Below are 22,139 nucleotides of genomic sequence, written 5' to 3' on the forward strand. Positions count from 1 at the left end.
CCAGTATGTATGTATTGCGCTGCAACACCCATTACGACTCGAGACTCGGCTGAGAACCAGTACAGTACACTAGATATCTGTATTGTACACGAGAATAGTGTCCTACATCTCATCTGCTGTGGTAAATGCGACTAAACACGTATCTAATCCCCATTCCAGCTTACAATACATGCACACACGGTGCGGAAACGTCCCGATCACAAATCCAGGTATGTTGCAGGCCTAAGTAGGACCTTTAAACGCGTTCTGATTGGCTAGGAACAGCCCGAGCACATCGGGGTTACCAAATTGGTGAGACGACAAATAGACACAAACGTTGAGTTTACGGGCGCCCGCAAGGCTCGCCGCTCACGTCGCTTCTGCGTGCTACCGTAAGTCTACCATTCTGCTTTCATGCTCGACTCTGCGCAGAAGACAACAGTTGAGGTTCCTGGGACACATTCAGGGGTGAGTTTAACCAGGTAAGCTTGCCTGGCCAGTCATCTATGCACGCACTAATCTACTACCCGCCCTAGAGTCCAGACCGACGGGCTCTTGCCAACGAGTATGTCGGACGGTGTGTCGACGAGCGTGTCGAATGGCACATCGACAAGTAGGGTGAGTGTGTCGGCGGGTACAAAGGTATGTACTCGCTCTGGCAGATCCTGACGGAGGCGCATGACGGGCACAAGTGCGTCGACGAACACGTCGGGTGCCGCATCGACAAACACGTCAGGCGCCGCATCGACAAACATGCCGGGCACAGCATTGACGAACGCGTGAGCGCTGCGTGACGAGCATGAACAGCGTGTCAGCGAGCACGACCCACCCATCAACAGGAGTCGCCGCAGCATGGCAAGTGCAACTGCAAGCACTACGCGCGGCGAGCGAGCCTTTGGGCAGGGCGCACGACACATGCCACTGGGAACTAGGGACGACGAGTGAGAGGACGAACCGTGCGGGCCTATGGGCGACGGATGGGAAAGTGATGGGTGGGACGGCGATGAACATTGAACAGGCGGGCGACGACTAGGAGTAGTATGGCGTAGTCAGTGTTGCAGCCGTCTGTTCTGTAGTGCTTAGTATACTGCGTAGTGTCGATATCATGGAGATCTCTAAGGCCACTGCATTTGACCGAGCGCGATAATTTGTCAGGGCCTCGAACATACCAAAATAGGAGGGCTGTTGTGGCCCTTCATGCGCATTGCATCAAGGCTTGAAGCAGTCATTGTCATCGCAATGAACAAATCCTTAAGTGTATGTCGCGGAGTGCAACATGTGCAGCATATATGTCATGGGGCACGACATACATGTTATCCATCTGCCGGATCTAGATACAAACCATCTAGGCACGGTGCCAAAGAATCCGCTATATACGGCACAGTAAGTATTTGGCCCCAGTAAACGTCAGATCTCACTGATCGCTCGTTGCGATCACATTCGCCCGATGGGCCCGCGACAGGACCCAAAGAGGAAGAGCGCGTGACGGCGCCCATTTTGGGTAGTGCCGCCGGCGCCGCGAGCTCTCCCCGGCGCCCGGGCAGTCCATAAAGGGCAGCTGCCTTTTCGGGTAGCGAGCGGGGCGCCGGCTGCAGTGATTACTGCGCCTTCATACATGAAGGGAGATTGTAAGTACAGGGATTTATGTATGATCTGTTTGTGCTTACAACAGGTATTCATACATGAGCATGCCAGCATCTGGTGACCAATCCATGAAGCCGAACCAGTCAAAGCCATACTGCGAGACTCGGCCAGCGCGGCCAAAGGTAGTTGCGGGCGCTGCGTTACCACATAGAGGAGGTAACGCAACGCCAGCGATAGCCGGTGGTATTGTATTGGCCATAGGCCGGTTTCCGTATACAGCACCGAGGTGACTGTTCGTGGGTTAAGGCCCAGCGATCGGCGCAGGTATGTCATCTGTACCGATGCCAGGGACGTAAGCGCCGCGAGGCGTACGTCAATCGTGACCTCGCACCCCGAGATTAGGTGCGAGTCGATATGAGTGTTGTAGAGGGTGAGCGACGCCCAAGGTGGTAGGTCGGCCACGTACGACTCCACCGAGAGGCAGGCATTCACTGTCCTGCGAGCCACCGCTACTCAATGTTCGATGTGTGCCGCGAAGATGTCCCGCGCCGTAGACTGGAAGAGGATGCCCACGTATGTGTAGCGATCTACGAGAACAATCCGTACACCATTCACAGACATCTGACAGGCATGGCATTTGCGCAGGGAGAGGCCCGAAGATCATGAGCTGCGTCTTGGACACATTGATCACCGCGAAGTTGAGTGAGCACCAGCGCGCCAGGTCGTCGAGCTTGCGTTGCAGACCCTCCTGCGACATTGACCATAGCACGATATCATCTGCCTGCTCCAGATGTGACATGAGGATACCGCCAAGGTCAGTGTCATCCGGGTGGTCTGAAATGATGAGGTCAGCGAGGAACAGGATCCACAGGATAGGGGAAGCGGGGTCGCCTATGAGGATCCCTGCCGTCGCACGGAACGAGTCGGACTCATTGCCGTCCTGCCGCACCACGTAGGTCAGCCGAGCATAGAGCATCCTCAACCAGTCGAACAGAGGGCCACTGAAACCCGCGTCCTGCAGCTTCGCCCACAGTGTCGGTTGGTCCACCGAGGGGAACACATTCGATAGGTCTACGAACGCAACATACAGCGTACGGCCACTCGATCGCGCCTTCTCGATCGCAGCCCTGAGGACAAACGCGTTGTTGTTTGTACGGCAACCTGTGCGGAAGCCGTTCTGCGAGGGGGGAATCTTGGCTGTTGCCTCCGCCCACGCCCTCATGCGACGTTCAATCATCAGTGTGAGCATTTTCAGCAGGCAGCTCTCGAGTCCTACCGCCCTGTAGTTTGCTGCCTGTGCAGTGTCCTTTCCCCGCTTCGCAATTCCGGTCAGAATAGCGGTGAGCCAGGTGGTAGGCGCGTCGAGGGAGTCCACACACTCCTGGAAGAGGCAGAGCAGATCTTCGTTATCCAGCCCGAGCACACGGTCGTAAGGGATCCTATCCTCTCCCATTGCTGACCGTCGGTTATGCTTGCGGATGTGTTCTTTGGCGTCCGCGATCTCATCCAGGGTCCAGGGACGCGCGAAGAACAGCTGGTCAGGGTTCGGGGTCGTGCGTTCGGGGAGCATCTGTGACCACATGCGATTGGCTGAGTAACGCACCGCATCGAAATTGGTCGGTAGCACGACCGGGGCGTTCATCCGGGGCATAAATGCGGCGCGAAGGTCAGTCACCGATACTCTCGCCGCTCGTGGCGCTGGGTCGACAAGTCCGCGGAATGCTGTCCAGAACGCAGCGACTGGTTTTCCTGGCTCCAGGAGCTCGCGAACGAACCGCTCGCGCATTAGGCGGAGGTTATTCGCTTCCGCAGAGCGTCCCGACTCGGGCTCATCACGTACGCGCAAGGTGCGTTCCACAGTCAGCGTAGCCGCGCTCCGAGGCACCGTATGCGGTGGCAGGTCGGTATGCACCTTGCATGTTCCGTCCGCCATCTTGACGAGGTCGTCAGCATGTGCATCCATAGGGGTATGTACTGGCTTGAGGGGCACGAGGGGCGCCATTGGGCCTAGCTGTCTACACCCCTCTCTTGCGAGCTCATCAGCAGCCTCATTCGCAGCATTCTTTGCGTGGCCTTTCACCCAGCAGAACGTCACTTGAGTGGGACGTGCCTTGAGTATCTCCATGATGTTTACAAGGAGGTCTGCATTCGCACACCGCCATCCCGCCGCCGCAAAGCGAGGAGCCCAGTGGCATATGCATCAGATGGAGTATTCCGAGTCGGTATACACTCGAAGGGTCTTCCATGCAGGCGCCTCTGCGATAGCGACTAGGATTGCGAATAGCTCTGCCCGATTGTTCGTCGGTGGCAAGGGAGCCAGCAGGGCTCGATTACTTTCGCTTCCACGCCCCCAGTATATCCCTGACCCTGCTCGTATAGCTCCGCCCGTGCGCGCCCCCGGTGGTCGGTCTGCCGAGCCATCCGTGTAGACATGGACGACGGCCCGGGAAGAATGCGTCGCCGGTCCGTACAGCGCCAGTAAGGCATCACTAAGAGATAGCGATCTCACAAGCGCAGTGTTTAGCATGACATCCAGGTGTGACGTGTATTCCACGCGAGGGCTGGAACACGAGGCGATGTACCATTGTCCGTAGGCTGAGCAGGACCACTAGGTGTGTCTACATCGTCGACGCACTTATCTCTCGGGAGGGTGATGCACAGTGCGGCATGATCCGACCACGTCGGCCATTGCGGGAGGATGCGCAAGCGGACGCCGGGTGTACGGAGTAGGGACGGCGAGGCCACGGCATAGTCAATGACAGACGATCCGAGCGCCTGGAAGGACGTGAATCGGGGTATGGAGTCTGGCTCCTGTAGTGTAGTCCCATTCAATATGCAGAGCCCGTAATCACTGCATACCTGCAGCAGTGTGCGCCCGTGTTGCGAGACCGCTGCTCCATCGGGCGAACGTCTCATCCAGTCGACGTGTGGTGTACAGGACGCGGTGCGCGCATTGAAGTCGCCTGCCATCACCAGTGGGACGTTATCCGAAGTTGTCACTGCAAGGACCTCGGCGAGCTTCTGCATTGGGCCGAGGGCAGAAAGAGCGTACCAGTGCGACTGCTGAGGGGGCACATACACGTTCAGGAGCCATAGTCCGGGAAAGCGGAGGAGCATGATCTCGGACCCGCCTAAGTCTTCGTGGTGTACACAACGCAGGTCACAGCGTACTAGCGCCGCGAGACCGCCTCCTGGAGCCCCCATGGACGGGGTGTTCGGCCGGCCACACACGAAAAGGTCGTAGCATGGTGGCAGGAGGAGTTGGGCTTCCTGCTCCGGCCGTAGATGAGTCTCCTGGAGGAGAACCACGTCAAAGTTCACCAGTGCGGCATGGAACGAGTCACTCTTCATTTTGAGGGCCATATTGCCGTGTACGTTCCAGCTTGCCACGCGAATCGGGGGAGACTCGGGCGCACTGGAAGGCGCACATTTCAGCATTCTCATTTTGTTGTGTACAGTAGTATCGAACACTGACTACTGTACAATTTTAGCCCGGACGGTCGGGTACCTCGACTCCGCCGCCGAGTTCCAGGCATTGGTGAAGTCCCTGGCTTCCTCCCAGGACCTGAACAGGACGCGTACATACGTGATGTCGTTATCCAGGGAAACGTTCAGGACGGGGGACGCATCCATCTCGATGTCACTCCGCACGATCCTCGTGACTGACAGGAATTGCTCCCGAACAACCGTCGCGGTCCACGCCATGGCGCCAAAGAGGACATGCGTATTGCGCGCGTGGGAGTACGAAGCCTGTGGGGACGGCCTCTGCGCAGGAACAGGCAGGACCGGCATCGGGAGGCGAACTCGGGACGAAGAAGCCGTTGGTTGGGCCTGCACTGAAGGATCGCGACGCTGGTTGGGGGGATCACGGTGTTGGTTCGGAGGCTCCCGCTGCTGGCTGGCCGGGTTGCGAGGTCCACGCTTCGGACGCTTAGGAGGCCTGGCGTTCGTGGCATCATCGTCTCTGGTGTCCGATCCCCGGGAGCGTATGTTTGGAGGCTCCGGCAGCGGAGCCAGGGTAGCACGCTGCACCCGCACCGCTGCACTTGCAGGACCAGGCATCGGCACGTCCTGTTGCTGAGGAGGACGAAGCGCTGCGGGAGGGTCGCGAGGGGCGTACGTGTATCCGTTATCCGCGTGCCAGTTCCCGAGGAGGGTTGCAACCGTGTCCTCCACCCCAGTGAGAGTATGAGCGACCCTAGCGATCTGCGTCGCTACATCGTTGACCGTGCCGCCCACATGGTTCACCGAGCGGGTCAGGTTGTCGAGGCGTAAGTCGGAAGCGGCCGTCGTGGACACTATCGTGTTGTGTGCGTCGCGCAGCTGCTCGAGGTCATGGGCTGCCATGGTCATGTCCCGAGTCAGGGTGTCCAGGCGATCGTCGAGCACCGCTTCGACCGCAGCAGGAAGCTCATTCTCCATGTGCGCGAGGATCTGCGAAGCGATGCGAGCATCCATGTTCGATGCCGCCGTTACGGCGCGGCTCATCGACTTGCGGAGCGCAGCATTCTCGGTGGTTACTTGCTCGCGGAGGGCGCATACGTCCGCGAAGACACGTTCGATGTTCTCGCGCAGGATGGGGACGCTGCGAGCCACTGTTTCGCCGTTGAGTTGGCGGAGCGTATTAGAGCTGTTAGCATCACTGGCGGGGGGCGCCGTCGAGCCTGGTGACGGGGGGGCCTTGGCCTTGCCTCTTGATTGACGCCTCGCCGCTGTCGTCTGCGCGGACGCGTTGAGCGACTGGAGCGATGCGCCCGACTGGGATCGCATCGGGCGCCTCGACGTAGGGGGCGGCGCAGCCATGGTTGGATCTCCCGGAGTGGCCAGAATCTCATCGAGGCGATCGAGAGGAGACTGCCCTGTCGCAGTGAGCTGACCGTCTTCGCTCGACCCTGCATGAGCCGTTGGGGTGAGCATTGGAGCCTGATCCTCCTGTGACTGTGAGCCATCGAGCGGCGGGGGCACTGGCAGGTCTTGCTCGTCCGACATTGCTGCGAGAGCTGCCATCTTTCTGTGTAGCCACCGTTAAGGCGGAAGCGGAGGAAGACTGCAAGCGTGCACACTCACCCGGGTGTACGGCGCACCACAGTCGAGAGCCAGAGAAAGGAGCGGCTGGGCTGTTCGCGAGTGTCCGGCCGTATTTTTAAGTGGCTTCCAAAACTGCATAGGTCCTGCACAGTTCCTCCTTGTAAGGTTTCGGGAATCGGCAGGCCAAGGAGCGGATTACCCGCTGCTGGTGGCGGCAGCAAAGTGATTTTTAACCGCTGGTCGAGTCAGAGTCAGTCGAGTCACTCGCCAGGTCGGGGGTTTACGAGCCATGGGTCGCGCTCACCAATGGGCATATCGAGTTGGTCGTGCAATAGACAAGCGAGGAGTCGACAGGCCGTGCAGTAGACAAGCTAGGTGTCGACCATCCAGGCGCCTTGTCCTAGGCGCACTTCCTGAGATGAGTGACGTTAAGTGAGTGAGCCTGGCGCAGCCTTGGGCAGCCTGTTCACCCCTTGAGACCTCCTCGAGTCAAGCCGCCATCCGGTAGGGGACTGCTATGGGAAGCGGGCTGTGAAGCACACGGAGGGACGAAGTATGTATAGGAAGAGGAGGAAGGCGCGGCACCATCACTGTCGACCTGGACCTTGTGTCCCAGTCAAATGCGGTGATCTCCGTGTCGCCCGTGACGCGCAGCCTCGTGTCCAATGCGCCGCCTCGTGCTCCAGGAGCAGGCCATACTATGGCCCTCAACGTTACGCTTCTTTTACATTTTCGAGCCAGGATATACATGCGGGCAGTACCGTCTACAACACGGGAGAGGGGAGGCCCCTACGTGCTCATCACTGATCGCTAGCGCTCAGCACTACATCCGCCTGCGTCTTGAGCCATCCATCCCCTCCGAACCCCACTGGCAGACGTTGTCTTCTTGTCTTCGAATTCGACTCTGGACCGACTCGGAGGTCTTTATGGTCTTTCGCCAAGTATGTCTTCGTTTTACTACTCAGTCCTAACACGGATGATAGCTACGTACATGGCACTCACAACTCTGTTATGCGAAGGCTTGAGGACGGGCGCATCATCATCCGTTGAGCGTGTTGACGGATGTCAAGGTAGACAGAAGTAGGGCCATGCCATTGCCTGTGAAGATGGATACTAGTCAGCGATGGCAATATACTATATTGCGACAACTGGCGTGCATTACCGATGAGTTTTTCGATAGGAAAGACACTACAGGCCAAGGGTGGGTTCCGCACGTCGACAAGCATGCACTTACTGGTGTTTGGATACTAGTTGCATCGATCCTTGCCCATTCGCCTTCATCAACAGGCGGTATGCGATACGGATCAATCTCTCAAGCGTATGGACATTCCATACCTCGCTTGCGCCCAATGACCTGTGGACGTGTGCACTTACCCTACTTAGTACATCAGGAAACCTACCCCACGCAAATTGGTGCAAATTCATGCAAAATTGCATCAATTTCCTGGATACCCCATTTACTTGACCCCCCCGATTCCTTACCTCAAATTTGCGTGAATTCACATTCAATGGCTGTGAATTGCAAGGAATTACTAGCTCAACCATGCAATTTGGGTACTTCAATTCACATTGTTTTGCTTGTATTTACACGCATAACCACTACATCTACCCTACTCAACTCGTACCTACAGCTTGATGCGCATTCCAGCCATCCACTCGGAAGGCCTGTCGAGAGGCTGCCAGCAAAATTGTATAGTGTGGGCACATTCACAGAGGGCATGGAGGCGTGCACAGAGGGCGAGGATGGTGCTCACGTGGGTGGCCAGACAGCCAAGGGGGCACACAAGAGGGGGCGCACGCGAGAAGAGCTGCGGGCAAGATCGATGGTGAGTGCGCAGAGTCCTAAGGATGCACACGGGTAGCACCGCAGGTCCGCATGCCGCATGCCGCACTCGCGACCCGCGTACCCGTACCCGTGTACGGTGCTACCCGTACCCTACCCGGGGTCACCGCCGGTGTTGGCGGTGGACCGCGGGTCAGCCACCCTCGGTGGGACGTACCTCGGCGGGTTTGGGCTTGTTGCCTGCACCCGCCATGCTCGTCTTCCTCCCTGCCCTCCCTACTCGTTCATGCCCGCGCGTCCCCGTTCCTCATGCGCACCCTCCCGCGTACTCGCCGCTGTGCCCATACCCACAGTGCGCTCGTCGACTGCGTTTGCATGCATGGCACTGGCCCTGGGTGCTCGCGGTTGGCGTGTGTACCGTCGCCTGCTCGCCTGCCCGCCCGTTCGTCGGTCGGCTGTGTCTGCGTGCTGGGCATTCGCCCAGAGCGCTCGCTGTTGCTGTGCCCGCCCGTCCGTCCACCCGTCCGCATGCCCGCTCGGGTGCGTGTTCGTCAGCCGTGTCTGCGTGCTGGGCATTTGCCCAGCGTGCTCGCGGTCACCGTGCCCGTGGTGGTCGTCCGCGCCCTGTGTCCGTGTCCTCGTCCTCTCGTCCTCTCGTCCTCTCGTCCTCTCGTCCTCTCGTCCTCTCTCGCCCTCTCATCCTCTCTCGCCCTCTCGTCCTCTCTCGCCCTCTCGTCCTCTCATCCTCTCGTCCTCTCTCACCCTCTCGCCCACCCGCGAGCGCACCCACCCGTCTTCCTGCCCACCTACTCATCCGCTCACGCACCCTGTCGCCCGCCGGTCTGCCCGACTTCCAGCCTGCTTGTCTGCTTGCCCGGTACCCGTTCGTCGGCCGTGCGTGCGTGCTGGGCAATCGCCCAGCACGCTCGCGGGTGGCGTATGCTGCCATCTGCCATTCGTCCACCCGCCTGCGCACTCGTCCACCTAGCCACATGCCCACCTGTGCACTCGTCAACCCGTTAACCCGCTCACCCACTTACTCACCCACTCACCTGTGACTTCCCGCCCGCCCGCTCACTCTCCCGCCCCCTCGTCCACTCGCCCGCCCGCCGTCTGTCCGTCGGCCGTGCCTGCACGCAGGGCATTGGCCCTGATTGCTCGCGGTCGTCGCGCTGCACGTTGCCGTGTTCTGTGTCTACGTTAGTGGGCTCGTTCGCGTGCGTCTGCACTCACCGGTGGACTCTCGCGGCTCGCCCTCGCCCGCCCTCGCCAGCCAAACCCTTCCCTGTCGTCCGTTCGTCATCCGCTCGTCGTCCCCGCTCGTCTTCCGCGCCCGACGTCTGCTCGTCGTCCCTGCTAGTCATCTGCGCCCGCCGTCTGCTCGTCGCCCACGCCTGTGATCCTCGTCACCCGCGCCCGCCGTCCGCTCGTCACCCGCGCCCGCCGTCCACTCGTCACCCGCGCCCGCCGTCTGCTCGTCACCCGTCGCTGTGCCCGCGCCCGCCGTCTGTTCGTGGGCTGCGCTTGCACACGGGGCTTTTACCGTGCATGCTCGCCGTCCACGTGCGTACCGTGCTCGGGATTGCTGTGCCTGGGGCCATGGGCGACTCGGGCACTCACCCACCAGCGGCGAGAGGAGAGGGAGAGAACATGGGGGCAGTAGAGGCGGACCGTGGTGACTAGTAACGGGATTCGTGAGTAGGTATGCTACTCACCGTGTTTTTTTTCCATGGCTCTGCTTTCTTTTTGTTCACGGCTCCTGCCCCTCATCCCCATGACAGACGGCTGGGAGGTCGCTGCATGCGCGGGCGCCGAAAACGCAGGCATGTAAATGAATAGTCAAGAGTAGTCAAGTAAGCAGGCACAACAAACTCACCTGCGTGCGGGCCTCTCTCTGCGGGCCTCTCTGCTCGTTTTGAAGTTGCTTGCCCCTTCGTCTTGTCGAGTTTCTGCAGCACGCCAACGCGGGCGCTTTGATCAAAATTTGCTCGACGACCGGATGTGGGGAGGTAAGTCATGTGACCAATCTCACTCAGGGCAGGCATGATTGCGACTTGTCTGACTTCTCCCGGTCCGTTTTGGGCTGCAGAGTTCTTTTGGTAAGTAACAGTCAATCCCCTCCGTGACGTACCTGACGATGCTTTTCAAGTTCACCCTGCGCCGCTGAGCGGCAGAAACATGCGATCCGCCCATGGGAGGTCCAGCGGAGCGAGGAGGAAGTCTGGAGAGCGGAGCGTGAAGGACGAGACGAGCGGGATGGCACTCCGAGAGATGGAGGTACCTCGAGGGGCGGCGCGCAGGGAGTGGCGAGAGGGGCTGATGAAAGGGAAGGTGAGTATGCAGGAGGACCAGCTAGAGCAGCATCGATGATCCAGGACACGAGAGACTTCAACCGCTCTCGCCCGCCGTCTCGCTTGCTCACGCTATATCCATCGCACACCCTGCTGTCTCGCACGCCCACCGTCTCACGGGCCCGTCATCTCGCAGGTTCGCCATCTCGCAGGCCCGTCATCTCGCAGTCCCGCCTGCCGTCCGTCTCGCCCACCATCTCGTACTCGTGTTGTCTGCCCGCCGTCTCGCTCGCCCGCCGTCTCGCTCGCCCGCCGTCTCGTTCGCCCGCCGTCTCGTCCACCATCTCGCCCATCATCTCGCCCGCGTGCCGTCTCGCCCGTGCACTTGTCATCCTTCTCGCCCGCGCCCTCTTGCTCGCGCCCTCTCGCCAACACCCTCTCGCCAACACCTTCTCGCCCGCACTCTTACATGCACGTACGCGCGGACCGCGAGCGCGCTGGGCGAATGTTCAGCACACAGACACGGCCGACAAACGCGCGGGCAGGTAGACAGGCAGCAGAGCGGGCGCACAAGTGGGTGGGCGAGCGCGTCCACGGGAGACATCTCCCAGGTGATAGGCCTGGACGACCCGAAGTGCCTGTGAAAGCCCGGTCTGAAGCTCGGCGCCCCGCTCGTCACCGTGCTGGCACTCCTGGCCAAGGTAACAACGAGGGCTTCGCAGTTCTCTCAAAGAAGGACTACCTCTCCCTCGCGAGCTCGCCAGGACTCCATGCACACTTCCTCGCCACGCTCGCCGCCGCCCTGCACATCCTCGGTTCCGGTGTCTCGTGCCTCCTCGTGAATGACCCCGCACACGCCGCGCGGCCGGCGCTCGAGGCGAGGGCACATCGTCCCCATCGCTCGCATCGCTCGTGCTCGACGCTGCGTTCAATTGGGTGTGCGAGCCGCGGCCGCATTCGTCGAGCAACACGAGGTTGCGGGCCTGCTGACGGTGCACGTCGATACCAAGCAAGTTGCGAAGATTACGCTGAAGCTGTGTCCCTCGCCTGTTACGAACCTGGTGGAAGGGAGCAGAGGTAGTTGGTGACGCATGCTGACTATACACAGGACGACAAACCGCAAGAAAATTTGTCGTGTCGCTCAGGGTGGACGACGCGGTGCGAGTGTTGTAACGGCGTACAGCACAGACGGAGGCGCGGGTACGGTTGCACCTCGGGACACCCGCGGGTGTACCCGTACTCTGCACTAGGCCGTTCGGCGCGCCCACTCGGACGATCGCTCTCGAAGGCCCTGCAGCCTCTACACGCTTCGATTAGTTTTCCCCGCCGTCCACACCCTCTTAATATCAATTGAACGGTGACCTTGTTAATGAAACTCGCGTCTGCGTACTACCCTGTGCGAACGTCGCACGCCGCGCCGAGTGCACCACTGACGAGCTCAGGTTGGCACGCTCGCCATCGGTCCCTCTGGAGGCGTTCCGAACATCTGTACTGATGATAGTAGTAGTTTGATTACAATACATGATATTCTCGAGACTGGAAACTGATTTAGTACTAGTTACATGGCCCAGTGCAAGGCAGTGTCCACTATAGCTCGTGGCAATAAGTGTGTCAAGCCAGGTACTGTTAGTGAGTCGGCCAGTGTAAGTTCGCGCTGCCAGCTTTTTCAGACGGCGTTTACAAGCTGTTCGCACCAATTCGGAAGCCGTTTACACGGGAGGTCGCGCCGGACCGGTTTGGCGCCGATTCGCGCCACATTCGCGCAGGGGTAGTTTCCTGATGTATGTGTTTACTTTGCACCAGGAACCCTGTTGCTACCAGTGAGTCGTATGTTAATCTCGATAAGGCATTGTGCAGAGCGACAGATACGATTGATACTCGTGCGTACCTAACCGTAATCGCACACCCGCTGCGAAGGAGGGCCCAAGGGCCTCTACACAATACCCTTAAACACCGCAAGAATACAACCAGATTGAAACAATGATGCAGCGCCGGTGGGCTCGCATACAGCGAGTGGGACAGGTCCTTGCATACACCTTTTACAGAGCGGCGGATATGCCTTGCTTGTGGGTACACGATATATGTGCACATATATATGCAGTCCGGCGGCATTGCGCCAGTTTATGTAGCAACTCTCGCCATATGCGAAATGTTCAAGTCATACTCGGACGAGACACACGACCAATATGGAGGGCAGCCAATTTGTGAACACCGTACACCGCGCACCTCAAACCAATCTTGGATGGGTAGATGCAGCTGTACGGTCGTATACTGTCCACTGAGACTCGGACAGACATTCCCTCACAGAGCGGTGGACTATATGCGCATATGCTGTACGGCGACATCGCATCGGTGCAGCGGGTCTCATTGTATGCGCACAGGTTCTCGAATGGACATACTCAGACAGAAATATAGCTTACCTAGAAGACCCAGTATATGAGAGTATCCGAGTCTGGGTGGCACTCAGTGGTCCTGTCTAAGGAGCATCGCCTGAGTTTCTGAAGATGGTGGAAGGAAAGAGCAAGGTCTGCGCAGAAGTGGTGCAGTACTTGTATGCGAGTTGAAGTCGGAGCTCAAATCTCTGGAAGCCACCACGTACGTAGGTACTTACATGATCAGAGAATCGACGCGCTCACTTGTGGCGCGACAGATGACAGCAGTCACGTGTGCGCGTACCAGCGGGCGCCTAGGATCACTGCTCCTCGACCTTCACTGAGCGAACTTTGCTCAAGTGAAGTCTTGCTAAGTCCCGACTCTAATGCTCAGGCTCCTGCTATCCACACTCAGGAGGCAGGCTAGATTGAACTGTTATTCACTGCTCGACCGCCACCCATACTTGACAAAGGATCAACCGCTTTTCTGCGATGTACTTACTAGTTGGCGGGCCCGGGCGACTCCGAGTCGTTCGTTGTGATGAGGTGGTTACGAATGCAAGATACATCTTACTTTCATTCGTTACGGCCCAGGGCGATGAAAGGGGTGCGTGCATCCTCATTTGTCTATCATTTCGATCGATTGATTGCCCATTTTAGCGGCAGTGACCTAGTAGTCTATCACAGTTTGAATACGCGCCGCGAACGCCACTGACTAAATGGACCCACCCTCCTCCTCCTCCACAAGGTAAGTAGAAGGACTTGGGGCGACAGACAGGGCAGCATATCGCCACTGTACCTATGCTACAACGCGGCCTTTGCCAGTGATTGAAGCTGTCTTTACAGTCATCAACGTTCGCGGGTTTGTAGCATGACATGGCCCATGATTCAGCCACCCGACAGGCGTATGCCGGCATTGCAGTGTGCCCGGTGGAGCGGCGTGGTATTAATCTTGAAATGAACTCGCAAGGAGAATATCCTTTGTACTCACTGCAACCGCCGGGCCCTATCCTCCCCCCTCCCTTCGCTCGTCACCCACAGAGAAGGACGATACACCGACTGAGAAGTTGCAGATCCTGAGCCTCGAGGACACAATAGTGAGCATCAGCATCATTCGTCGCCCTTAGCCGTGAAAGAACGAAAGAGCGTAGGACGAACCACCACCCTACTAGTGGTATCCCAGTGTGAGTTTCGGCTCCACCTTCGTCGCAGCACAGCACCGGCGGGGACCTAGCTTTCCCTGGCTTAGCGGAGAGTTCATGGAGAGGTGGAACGGCGAAAGTATAGGACGTCAGAACACCTGGTGCTCCCCCGACGGACGGTCACTCATCACACTTTGGCCATAGGTGGCCCCAGAATGCTAGGAAGACACATGGTGTATGTGTTCTAGAGTGGCATTGTGAGTACCGGAGCCTTTGTTTTGGTGGGACCGACTTCCTCTATATCAGTTCGACTGCGAGCAATCCTTGGGCTCCCGCATTCCGGTGTCAAGTCTTACCACCAGCCGAGCCCAACAACTCTGTAACCGATTGAAAGCCATTTCGCACGTCGTATGCGTCCAGGTAAGCGTGTGGCGTACTGCGTGCTATAGAGGCCTACCTCACGAGTCAAGTGGCGCATGCTTCCCGCGGAGCTCTGGGACCACACCATCGACTTCCTATGGCCAGATCCACCTACACTACTGAACTGCGCCCTGACGTGCAAGACATGGCATCCTTCCAGCCAGTATCACTTACGGCGGGAGACCGTTATGACGATCAGAAACGAACGCATACTCCGGTGCATAGCGCGCATTCTCTGCTCGCGAAGCTGTCGTCGACTTTTCGAGCTTGTCGAGACGCTCCGGATAGTAGACGATCCTGCGAGACCTTTCGCTCGAACCATCCCCTTCCGCCTGCGCCCCAATACCCTACCGGCCCTAACAAGAATCATGATGGAAAACATATGCTGGACGACCCCAGAGCAGGAACCGCACCATCGATTCTTCGAATGCTTGTCAGCGTTGGGATCAATCAATACAGTCGAGTTTGAACAGTGCCACTTCCGAGGCCGAGGTGTTGTTATGCAGCAGAGGATCGTTCGTGCCTGCCATATGCGTAAAAGGGATCGCGCAGCTTCGGCATATGCCCAGAAGCCTTGACGCGGTGCTCCGTTACCAACACCTTTTCCATTGCATGTGGCATGTCTTTGACAAGCGATGGGACCATAAAACTACAGATACTAGTCCATCACGAATGGCAGACTTATAGCGACGTGGTACCAGTACAAATACACATGGCCGTGGAAGAGGGTGACCTCACCGTCATAGGTCTTTTGTCGCCTGTGACGTCAAGACGTAGGTCCACGAATTCCAGTTGTCCTGCATAGGAATGTGGCCAAGATGTGCTGCCCTGGCCGGTGGATCACACATAGGAATGTGGCCTAGATGCACCGCCTTTTCCGGTGGGTCGAATAGGGGTGGCTGCTCGATGTTCAGCTCGACGTAGCACGTGGAGACGAATATCTTGAGGAAGCCCACTGCGTTATCAGAATGGGTTTCCGGCCGCGTGAATCGTAGAGGGTTGGTACCAAATCCGCCATAGCCAATACAAATGTGGCCTTTGACTGGAAGAGGTGCTTCACAGGTGCCCCATCGAGGTGAAAACAGCTCCTGTGCAGGGATGTCAATGAACAATATAACTCCAAAGAGCTCAGCGCTCAGGACACACACCTTGACAGCGTAAGTACTCGGATCAAAGAAGTACACGTATGGAAAGAGATCGATGCTCGAATTGTTGACCAGCGTGAAGCCGTATTGGCGATCAAAGTTCGTTATCATGGCCTCCTCCACAGGCTTTGGGATATGGAAGTGACGAGGATCGGCCCACTTTTGGCCATCAATATTCCCCGAGCAGCGACTAGCATCGGTTTTGTGGCAGTAGAGCGATGTCATGCCCTGCACAGTGCGAAGGACGACCTCTTCTCCTCGGCCGAGACGACTGTGAGACTGCTCCCATGCCTCGCAGACCGTCTCCACCATTTCCTCCAGAGCGTGCATTTGGACGGTTAGGCGGAGTTCCTTGTCAACCGCAACGTCCACATTGGACCGATATAGGTGGAAGTTGAAACGGGAAATCGCGTCCAGAACGCCTGTTGCATGCGCCGACGACCTGCCAGCAACCTCCAAAACGCGCCTGCTGCCGAAGAAACGTGTGACGAGTGGATCGAACCTCTCGATACGCCAACCACCCGGAATGGCATCTAGTGTTAGGTCGAAGGCGTCCTCGTCATGCGTCACTCGATAGAGCGCCCTGGTATTGATAGCAAGACCATCGTCCCCGGGGGTGCGACGGACATACACGCGCGTGGCGAGCGAAATTGGCTGGTTCCAGTGTGTGACGACCACTCGTTGAGGGATCGAGGAGTCGAACTCTACACCGGCCGAGCGGCACGGCACCTCGCATGTCGTTGGCCACACATTCTCCGCCTCGAATATCACTCCACCTTTTGCTTGTATACCCGAAAGTGGTGGAGGTAAAGCGAACTGCGTCCCCTTGGTAATCCCATGAATTGTCCCGGCTCGCACGTGCCAAGTGTCCCCATGTCTGATCAGGATGAATGAATCGGGGGCATCGGGAAGTCGACGCGTGCTGAAGAGCACCCTATCACTGTGGGTGCCATCGCACTGCGGATGTTGCTCAAGGAGCGAAGGGAGTGAGTGGATCGCGCGACGCGGAAGATCGTCCATCAAACGCGCATACGTGAGCGCCTCTAACCGCTCCCTCCCCATGGTGCGTAGTGTCTGGATCAGGTTGGCGGAAAATACACCGCGGACGTTCTCTGGCATCCCGGCTCCAGGTGAATCGTACGAGCAACGCATTTCCTTGGCTTTCTCAGTGGCGCGACACGCAGCCAACAAGATGTATGATGCGTCGCCTTGTATGCTGATGGGACTTCCCAAGATACAGCTCGGTCCGATGTGTGATGGCCCCATATCTCCTGGCCTAGTGTCGGGGGGATAGGTGTGGAATAACTTGGGGCAGACCTCACCGACACAGAGAGGTCTGCCCTCGCGGCCCGGGGATCTAGCTCCCTTGCCATCCCTCCAGAGTGGCAACAGTCGAGGATAGCCGTCTAGCCGTGGCCAGAAATGATGAGTCACTCTCGACAGCATGACGGGAAGGCGCGAACATACGATGTTGTCACCCTTGCGGTCCGCCAATATCCGCATAAGCCCGTCAAGCGTTCGGTCAGATATCCCGTACTTGTCATCGTTCTTGTCCTCGTCCATGTAGTCGTACGGGCAAATGAGCTCTATCAGATCATTCTGGGCAGGCCAGTGCTCTGGTGCACGAGCATAACTGCCATGCCCGGAGAAGAAGAAGATGAGAGCATCGCCGTGGTGAATGTCCGGATTGTTCCAGAAGTGGGCCTTGAACTCGTTGATAATAGCGGAACGGGTGGCCTCTCCGTTGATCAGTTTCGAAATCCTAGGCGTCGGTACGTCGAGGACATGTTTCAAGTAGTCCATGAAATCCTGAGCGTCGTTGATGCATCCCGACAAGTTAGGGACACTCGGAGAGTGGTATTCGTTGACGGCCACCACGAATGCGAATATACGCGGAGCATTCGTGGGCTCAAACGTCAGAACCACGATCGACACCCACGAATGGCTTTGCAGGTTCTCTACTCAGTAAAGTCAGCGCGTGATTTGATTTAATCAAATCTGCCGTACTCAAGCTCTGAGATGTAGCCGCTGTCGGGTGTAGTCGTCCTGGGTATGGGATCGATGTCGCGGCTACTTCGTGAATGCATCAGCTTCAGCGTATACCTGCCACGGATAATTGCGGACCATTCTCTATCGCCAGCAAGATCTGAGTGATGCAGGGAGAAACGTGATTCTATAGAGGCCACACTGACATGCATAGTTAGTAACGCTTCGCTTGCACAGACCTAGGCGCATTCTCACATAGAACAATGTTCAACAGAAGACACGATCTTGTCGACTCGGCTGTGCATCACCATTGTAGTGCCTGTCTCCCGTAGAGTCGTAAAAAAAGGATGTGTCTGTGAGTGTGAGGATGTATGGCAGCGAGAGGCGACATATATACCATGCCAGGGTCCTGAGCACTCACTGCGTCCATGGAGAACAGAGTTTCAACCCTCACACCTGTATCAGAACCACAGACCGCAGGGCTTGGTCTTCTAGAGGCTCCTGCGGTGAAGAACACATGCTGATAGACGCAGAGACACACGTATACGCACATGGAGTCAGCCTGCCTACTGAGTCCGAGCCTGCCGAACAAGGGTGCGTTAGTCAGGATTGCAATACAACTGTCTTCAACGTGAGTTTACGCACAGATATAGCTTCCATGCGGTATGTGTACAGAGAAGCTTCGTGTTCGACGAAGGTTTGCTGGTTTGCTGGTAGTCCAAGTGGTGCATCAGACCACTCATTGACAAAATATCACTTCCGATACAATCGGTGCAGGTTCCCTGATAATCTTCAACGTCATGAGAACGGAAGATGCGATATATCTCCTGTACATAGAACGCTGGTCTTACCAATAAAACCAAGTTGCAAGTCTGACATGCTCGTGTCAACCCTAGAACCGGCAATTATGTCCTGGCTATGCGTTAACGACACTGCTCGACAACATGTAGAATGAACTCACTCGAATTCAGCAGACTCCGCTGTATCAGAGTACGGCAGTGCACTCAAGTTCATAGAGGCCTGTGAACAGGTTACATGGTGACTTGTTTCGTGCGGTCGCAACTTGCATGGCCTGCACGAACGTGGCGTTGGACACACGTCCACAGGTTCTATGTAAGAGAGGCATTGAGTCTAAAGTTCAAACACTCGGGCTTTCACTCATCGACAACACTAGGAGCATACTGTATGGTTCCGTGCTCTGCAGAAGGACGTGGCTAGCTGGCTTGGCTCCTGCATGTCCAGATGATTCTCCGAACGCTGTCGGTGTGTACGAGCACTGGCAGGGTCCGAGCGGTAGAAGGCGACTTAAACGGGGAGCACCATACCTGAGAACGACGTGATTTCCAATCAATAAGTTCTATACCCTGCCTATCCGAGTCCACATGTCCGCACCTGCAAGAGGCAGCGCCCATCGAGGAACGGAATACCATCCGCGTGTCATTCGTTGAGGGAAGCAGAATGAACCGCAACCGCCGCGGCGGCAGGACCCAAAACTCACGAGCTTGGTTCCGGTGGTATCCTGACATGCGGCATCAGCCCTATGCTTCAGCAACTTCTGAAAGCTGTCAATGTCACGAGAGATGCTTATGATAGCTATGATCAACACGAATACAATAGGTTCTGCCGCTTCTCGTGTAAACAACTTGAAGTGGCCACCAAAAGCGAAAACTCACTAGTACTCGTAATATATGTCCCCCGACCTATGGCATAGAGGGTTGGCCTCGCATTCCAGACATGTCGCCCTACGCCCTTGCTTTAGATGGTATGTGGTTGGAAGATGAACGTGCCAGGACCAAGTATAAGACACCGGGTGGCGCTCCACTGAGCGAGGAGAGCGGAAGCCCAGGTAGACGCCCAAACCGGTCAGTCAGTGAGTACGTAGGAGTGTCAAACGTTGTCATCTGCCGACTCGAAGAACCTGTATGGCAGAGCTTCGTATCCAGAACACCACTTCCACACCCGCCACCTCAGTGATCCACGTAGGGAATCTGCATGATACATTGACATTGCTATTCGTTACAACTCGTTCGTATACTCGGGATGAAGACAAGCCAGACCACCCAATCGCGACTCCACTATCCGCAAGAAGCTCAAAAAGCGCGATCTATGCAGAGGCGAAAGCCTGAAAGCGGATAGCCTCAGACGCAGACGCAACCTTGAGCGGCGGGACACCCGGAGCCATGCCGATGCCCTTCGCAATGCGGTCAGACAGGCTCTGGTCGACAGTGGCGAAGTACGAGACTGTTATGGTAGGGCGCATCAGTGACACTGATTGCAATGGAGAGAAACGAGGTGACGTACGCGTTCGGGTCTTGACCTCCTTGCTCTTCGCGTTCTTGAGGTGAACGACGACGTTGTGGACGAGGTGCTCCCGGTCGGTGTCGTTGAACACCTTGAGCCACAAAGCGCGGGGCTGCTCGAAGTCGACTAGAGAAGATGCGGATGTGAACGGGGATCCCTGCCGATACGATGGGAATGTACTCACGTTCCGTCACGAAGCTCAGGTCCGCGTTGGCGTGGCCGAGCCAGATCTCGTGCTTGACGCTCTCGTACGGCTTGGGCTTGTACCTGCAGACCCAGCGTTATCAGCCGCCTCGGTCAGATGCGCAGGCAGGTGACGCTTACTTGAGCGGCACAAGGCTGCTCTGGTAGTTCGGGCGACCACCCTGGCTGATGAAGGTCATCGCACCATCACGCTGGAAGTTGGCGACAGGAGCGACGGGCGCGTTGACCGGCAGCTGGTTGTAGTTCACACCGAGACGATGTCTGACGGTGGGAAGCCGCATGGCATCAGTGTGCGTGCCGACAGATGGGAGGAGAACATTCCCACTGACCTGTGGGTGTCGGGGTAGGAGAAAAGACGGGACTGGAGGACAGGGTCGGCGGACGCCTCAATGCCCGGCACCGAATGCGACGGCGAAACGCAGCCTGCTCGATCTCGGCGAAGTAGTTTTGCGGGTTCTCGTTGAGGACCAGCTTGCCGACGGGACGGAGCGGGTACTCCTTGTGCGGCCAGATCTTCGTCAAGTCAAGAATGTTGTAGCGGAACTTCTCAGCCTGTGCCGCAGTCATGGTTTGCTGACGGCGCCCGGACATCAGACGTGGCCACATGAATGACAAATCAGGTCACTTACCACGTATACAGTCCATGACGGGAAGTCGCCTCCCTCGATGGCCTCGAACAGGGACTGAATACCGTAGTCGGGGTTCTCACCACCAATGCGGCCCGCCTCTGGCTCCGTCAGCTCCTTGGCACCTCCATCCTTCCTGACGTGGATCTGGACGTAGTGGAAGCTGCCGTCTTTGTTAACGAACTTGTATGTGTGGCCGGAGTAGCCGTGCATGTTGTGGAAGCCGTCGGGGTGCCCACGGTCGGAGAAGAGGATCATGATCTGGTGGATCGACTCGGGGTTGAGCGACAAGTAGTCCTGCACGAAAATCTCAGCGATCCTGTTCTCATCATGCACGATGGGGACATACCCAGAACATGTCAGCATCCTTGAGGTGGGTCTGGGGGTCACGCTTCTGGGTGTGGATGAAGTGGGGAAACTTGGCGGGATCCCGGATGAAGAAGACAGGGGTGTTGTTGAAGACCCAGTCAAGGTTCCCCTCGTCCGTCTTGATCTTGATTGCGAAGCCTGAAAGATACCAAAGTCAGATCCGTACAATACCGCGAGTGGCTCTTCATACCTCGAGGATCACGGGCGGTGTCCGCAGACCCGGCCTCACCGCCGACCGTCGAAAGCGAACCGTCGCCCTCGCCTTGTTGCCCACCTTCGAGAAGATCGACGCGCAAGAGAGGTCACTGATGTCGTGAGTGACCTCGAAGTAGCCGTGAGCACCAGCACCCTTGGCGTGCACAACACGCTCTGTGGCACGGGATGATCAGCGGATCCTCGACGTAAATCCGTTGCGTGGATACATACCAGGGATACGCTCGCGGTCGAAGTGGGCAAGCAGGTCAATGTGGTGGAAGTCTATTCCATCCCGGGTAAGTTCGCTGCACGACTACGAGAGCAATGTGCGACGTACCCTGAAGGAGGAGACCACCGTGGCTGCCGACGCGCTGGGCAGCGTATGGCTCCGCTACAGGCGCACCGGTGGAGGTGGTGTAGACAGCGTTGTCCTGGCTTGCGAAAACCTGCTTGGAAGGCATACTGAACGATTTCTCTTCTCAACGCGATGTACGAGGCGCAATCTCTATAGGAAGAGGAGAGGCTGGAGAGGGTGGGAGAGGGACAGGGGGCTATTTAAATTGCGGCGGCCTGCGCTCGAGCGGTCTCCCACCGAAGCGTGATCTTCTGTGAGCGCGATGTCAGGGAACCTTGTCAGCTGTTCGCAAATACGCATTCCGGCTCGACTGGCCCCTTTGCGGGATTGACTAAGTCGCGTATGTGACCTGCTGAACA

The 22,139-nt window shown here is 57.4% G+C and overlaps 4 protein-coding genes across 4 annotated transcripts; 2 read left to right on the forward strand and 2 right to left on the reverse strand.

The window, feature by feature from the left end:
• Positions 1-10,522: 10,522 nt before the first annotated feature.
• On the forward strand, positions 10,523-11,140 carry B0H18DRAFT_1216263 (uncharacterized protein; the record flags this gene model as incomplete). Its single annotated transcript, XM_048036665.1, has 2 exons — positions 10,523-10,705; positions 10,862-11,140. Coding segments are annotated over 2 exons (461 nt in total), but the record flags the coding sequence as incomplete, so codon positions are not given.
• B0H18DRAFT_1047497 (uncharacterized protein) lies at positions 10,963-11,833 on the forward strand. The gene has a single exon (XM_048030839.1). It carries the CDS (start codon positions 11,135-11,137, stop codon positions 11,744-11,746), a length of 612 nt encoding a protein of 203 aa, XP_047886211.1. The 5' UTR covers positions 10,963-11,134; the 3' UTR covers positions 11,747-11,833.
• A 3,506-nt stretch (positions 11,834-15,339) lies between these two features.
• B0H18DRAFT_1125977 (uncharacterized protein) lies at positions 15,340-17,942 on the reverse strand (the record flags this gene model as incomplete). Its single annotated transcript, XM_048035091.1, has 6 exons — positions 15,340-17,020; positions 17,071-17,150; positions 17,212-17,702; positions 17,752-17,814; positions 17,869-17,890; positions 17,937-17,942. The coding sequence occupies 6 exons, from the start codon at positions 17,940-17,942 to the stop codon at positions 15,340-15,342; spliced, it is 2,343 nt and encodes a 780-aa protein (XP_047886212.1).
• Positions 17,943-19,834: 1,892 nt separating this feature from the next.
• Positions 19,835-21,886, reverse strand: B0H18DRAFT_1087973 (catalase; the record flags this gene model as incomplete). The annotated part of the gene is made up of 12 exons (XM_048032216.1): positions 19,835-19,971; positions 20,032-20,157; positions 20,216-20,298; positions 20,356-20,496; positions 20,565-20,658; positions 20,721-20,808; positions 20,865-21,158; positions 21,211-21,368; positions 21,421-21,454; positions 21,481-21,599; positions 21,657-21,707; positions 21,763-21,886. The coding sequence occupies 12 exons, from the start codon at positions 21,884-21,886 to the stop codon at positions 19,835-19,837; spliced, it is 1,449 nt and encodes a 482-aa protein (XP_047886213.1).
• Positions 21,887-22,139: the final 253 nt, after the last annotated feature.

This window comes from Fomitopsis serialis (assembly GCF_022376445.1).
Source record: "Fomitopsis serialis strain Sig1Antser10 chromosome Unknown B0H18scaffold_176, whole genome shotgun sequence".
Taxonomy (NCBI): Eukaryota; Fungi; Basidiomycota; class Agaricomycetes; order Polyporales; family Fomitopsidaceae; genus Fomitopsis; species Fomitopsis serialis.

Bases quoted from the DNA above. Each gene is read 5' to 3' on its own strand.
- B0H18DRAFT_1047497 (XM_048030839.1), top strand. From the start codon at position 11,135: ATGCACGTACGCGCGGACCGCGAGCGCGCTGGGCGAATGTTCAGCACA.